The sequence below is a fragment of the Suricata suricatta genome, chromosome 8 (assembly GCF_006229205.1).
Source record: "Suricata suricatta isolate VVHF042 chromosome 8, meerkat_22Aug2017_6uvM2_HiC, whole genome shotgun sequence".
Taxonomy (NCBI): Eukaryota; Metazoa; Chordata; class Mammalia; order Carnivora; family Herpestidae; genus Suricata; species Suricata suricatta.
This window is the reverse complement of record NC_043707.1, coordinates 93413243-93417274: the sequence shown is the minus strand read 5'-3', so window position 1 is coordinate 93417274 and position 4032 is coordinate 93413243. Positions and strand designations below refer to the sequence as shown.

General features: G+C 41.0%; 1 protein-coding gene across 1 annotated transcript in view; it reads left to right on the top strand.

Annotated features, from left to right (window-relative positions):
* The first annotated feature begins 282 nt into the window (after positions 1 to 282).
* NFIA (nuclear factor I A) overlaps positions 283 to 4032 on the top strand; it is a 362772-nt gene continuing 359022 nt past the window's right edge. Inside the window, exon 1 of the mRNA XM_029946438.1 lies at positions 283 to 351. Coding sequence (XP_029802298.1) covers positions 349 to 351 — 3 coding nt within the window. The 5' untranslated portion in view covers positions 283 to 348. The remainder of the gene's footprint in view (positions 352 to 4032) is intronic.

Genomic DNA, 4032 nt, shown 5'->3' with positions numbered 1-4032 from the left:
ATTGCAACTTCTGCAAAGTCTCGTACAATGCAAAGCACACAAGGCAAAACCAGAGAGAATCTGAGAACCAGCCAGCCCGGGTTGGATCGCTATCAAAAGAGGAGAGAGAGACAGTGAGAGAGGCAGAGAGCGCGCATTGCAATAGCAAAAGCCTTCTGATTTGGAGTTAAAAAAAAAAAAAATCTCCAAGAAGCCTGCAATTGGCCAACGGCTTTAAAAAAAATCTCTTCCGGGTTTTCAACGGTTCCAAGTTTATTTAGATTTTTTTTAATGCAAAAAAAGGGGACAACAAATGAAGCAATTCGTCTGAACATTTTAAAGTTTCTCACGTACTCTTTTTACATTGCAATGGTACGTGGCACATCTTAAACTTTCTATTTTGCGTTTATACGATGTGTGTTTTATAAACAACAATAATGGTAGAATGATTTTGTTTAATGGCTAAGACTTTAAAATTTCTCTAGCTTGCGTATGCATTTAAGTGATTGCCGGGTGAATGTCTATTGTGATGGTTTTGTTTTAAAGATGTAGCTTTGTGGATGGCTTTTTTTTTTTTTTTTTTTTTTTTGGTGCTATGTACATCACAGATCGGGGTTCCTTTTTTTTTTTCTTCCCGAGATTTGAAAAAAAAAATTGCTGAGCTTGACAGATTTTTTTCCTCCTAGCGCTTGCTCGGTTCCAGAAAGGGGGAAAAAAATCCTGTACGTGCTCTGTTCTGTAAAAAGACGTCTGGCCTCAGCAGTCAACCTAACTCGAAAAGAAATGTCTGGACCCGGAGAATAATTGACGATTCGATCCTCTAATCAATGGGACAACATGGGAGATTGACAAAAGCTTTAGCCAATCATGTGGAAGCTTGGGTGTACAATGGTTCTCAGTAGCCAGAGGGGGCGGGGCACAAAGATCTGAAGTTCTCTGCGGCTCTGAAGGGGATGGTGTGGTTCAAGCTGTCAAAGCTACAAGGTCTTCCGGATTTAGCAAGCACAATAGGAAAGAGTTTTTGAGTTAAAGGGGAAAAAACAGATTGGGGGATTTTTGCATGAATTGTAATGCTTTCTTAATTGTCTTTTGGAAAAAAGTTAGAAAAATTCTGCTAGAGAAATATTAACTTTGCATTAATAATTATTGTTAAATTCAGGGAAGTTGTTAACTGTTGTGAAGGGGGAGGTTCAACTTTTAAAAATGTGTAGCTTAGAAACTTGAACTACAGGACTGTATTGAGCTTTGGGAAGTAGTGCACTGAATACTCAGCATTACAACCCTTCTCACTCTGGTTATCCGAGCAGCTTTGGCTTTTCAAGTACTTTGAAGGAATAGGAAAGCCTCTCTTCTTGAACTCTCAACAGCAGGTTTAAGGGGGAGAGGATGTGTCACAGGTGGAGTGACAGCTGTTTTATACATTTGAAAGGAAGAAGGAAAGAAAGAGTGTTTTTTTCCCTCCACTTTTCTTGAATTCTGCTGTTTAAATATATGGTCAGTAGCAAATAGGATATTGGAACTAGCCAAGTGCACATTTGTTCTTGTTACCGCAACAACCCCTGTGGAGGGTGTGTGTGAAAGATTGCTGACTTGCTAACTTAGTTGGAGTCTGGCCTCTTGGACCAGTCTTTGATACCAATCCAGTGGAAACCAACTGCAGTAACTTGCAGCTTGTCTTGGAGGCAGTAACTGGCAGCCTCTGACTAAAATACATCCATCTCTTTCTTCCCGCTGAGCATTGTAGACACCTAATTCTGTTGGGAAATGCATGGAAAATAGTACGGGCTCTTTCCCATCTTGGGATTAAATTCCCATCAAGTTATTTCCCAAGGCTTTGGGCCTTCTAATCAAATCTGGTTTGGAAATCTGATGTTAAAATTCACTTGGATGCTCAGTTCAGGGACATTATTCAATTTAGTATTATAGGCATCTAAGAAAAATCAGCACACAAATGACCAGTGGGTCGAAAACCTAGAGAAGAAAAATATTGGAAAATGCTAGGAATAAAGTTGGTCATGGTAAGAACTACAGAGTGAATGGCAGTGTCACTTATGAACCCCAATTTTATCGTCTCTGCTTTGGGCATTAAAATCGAAGTCATATTAATAAGATCTTCCTATCAAGTAACCTCCGAAATGAGAGGTATTTGAGATGTACATACAAGTGAAACCTTATTGACGTAATTTATATATCTAAGAGGATTTCACTAAAGCTGGCAAGGTAACATTTCTGCAAATAAAACACAGTAAATGCAAGGCTGGGCTCTGTGCCAGGAAGAATATGGATAGCAGAGAGTATGACAGGAGCCTCCTTTGCGCAAAGACAATCCCATTTCAAGGCAGCCTCCTAGCACTTGCAAAATAAATGATTGGAGTGGTTATTTCCAATAAGCGGTTTATCCTTCCTAACAATGGGTCATTTATATGATTGCAGTAAACTAGTTTTTGTACTTCACCTGTTTCCTACACTTTCTCTACTATCCTTTCTTTCTTCTCTCTCCCCTCCATCCCTGCTCTCTCTCAAGTGTCTTAGTATCTTTGTGAACTCTGGACAAGGATTTACTTTTGCAACTTGGGACGAGGGGAGAGAGTTGGAAATGTTTTTTACCCCCAGACTGCCCTTTGAGGAACATCTGTTTCTTTGTGTGTGTGTTTAAATTTATGCCTCTTGGAGAGAAAGTTACCAGAAGCCTTTCTGTAACTGTAACTCTTCTACTGTATTTTTCTCAGTCTTGTTTCCAAAGGCTGTAGTTGGAACTGTGCTTTGTAGTGTTTCCCCGCCTCCCCCCCCCCCCCCATCCCGCGGGGGAGGGAGCGGGAGCTGGCGGAGATAGGAGAGAAAGCAGGAGCGGATGTGAAGGGCTTTGGTGCTGAACTTGGATCCAGCCCTTGCCTAGAGGGCGCAAACAATCGTCCCATATCCAAAAGTCTTACGAAGGGCGCCAAAAGTTACTTAAGATAATATTGCTAACCGCAGAAAGCTGGAAATCGCGGGCACATTCACTGCTGCAACAAAAGAAGTTTTTAAACTAGAAATATCAGCATTAAATTACTTTTCCCTATTTTAAAAAACCAGGGCGATGTGCCAGACCTTTTTAAAAAATTCCTTTTCTTTTTCTTGAGATTCAGTTAAAACTAAGAATCTTCCTGGTTTTGGAAAGAGGCAGACGTGAAGTCTATCTTTTAATACACCAAAAGAAAGATTTTAATCTGCTCTGGAAGAGAGCTTCCCAAGAGTACACACGGAACAATAACTTCTCACTGTGCCTCAGTTACATGTTGGGACCGTCAGCCAGAAACTTCTATCGAGGAAACTTGGAGCGAGTTGAAGTTATAGATCCCAGCAAAGGTTTCCGTGGCCAGGGAGGTTGTCTCTGTAACGCGGCTTAGTTTTTAGGACATTTCTCTTCTCCTGGAATCCAAGAGGAACCAGGGAAAAGCAGTTGTTTAATTGGGAAGAATGGGACTCCCTCATTAAAGATTTAAGTCATTATTTCTCTTCACCCCTTAATAAATAATTTGACAGATTTTCAAGGACGTTTAGGAGCAGGGTGTGTGAAAATGATCTGGAGCATTCAGAAATTATTTTAGCAGTAAAGTAATCGGAGAACAAGCATAAAATAATTTTAGACAGTTGCAGAATATTTCAGAGGACTATATTTTGCTTTCTCCAGTAGCATGCTTCGTGCCCCTAATTTAAAAAAAAAAAAAAAGGAGAGGGGATTTGGAGGGGGGTTGATGTAGTCTGAATGAGCTGGCCTCAGCACCTCACTTTGCCCCCACCTGCACAGTGGGCATTGCTACAGGAGTGTCCTCTTTTCCGAGGCGCTCTTGCTATTTAACTCTACCAAGATGCAGATTCCTCTGGGTCCCAGTGTCTTTCAACTTGATCTTTCCTTTTGGAATTTTGAGACGGATTCGCAAATGCAGCAGGCTCCAAAGTAGAGTTAGGAAGATGAGGAGGAAGAGATGGGATGGGGGTCAGGAGGAAGAAGGTGGGTTTTTCTTTCCGCCTCTTTCTTTTTCCATAAGGGAGGAAAGCCTGGAGAGAAAT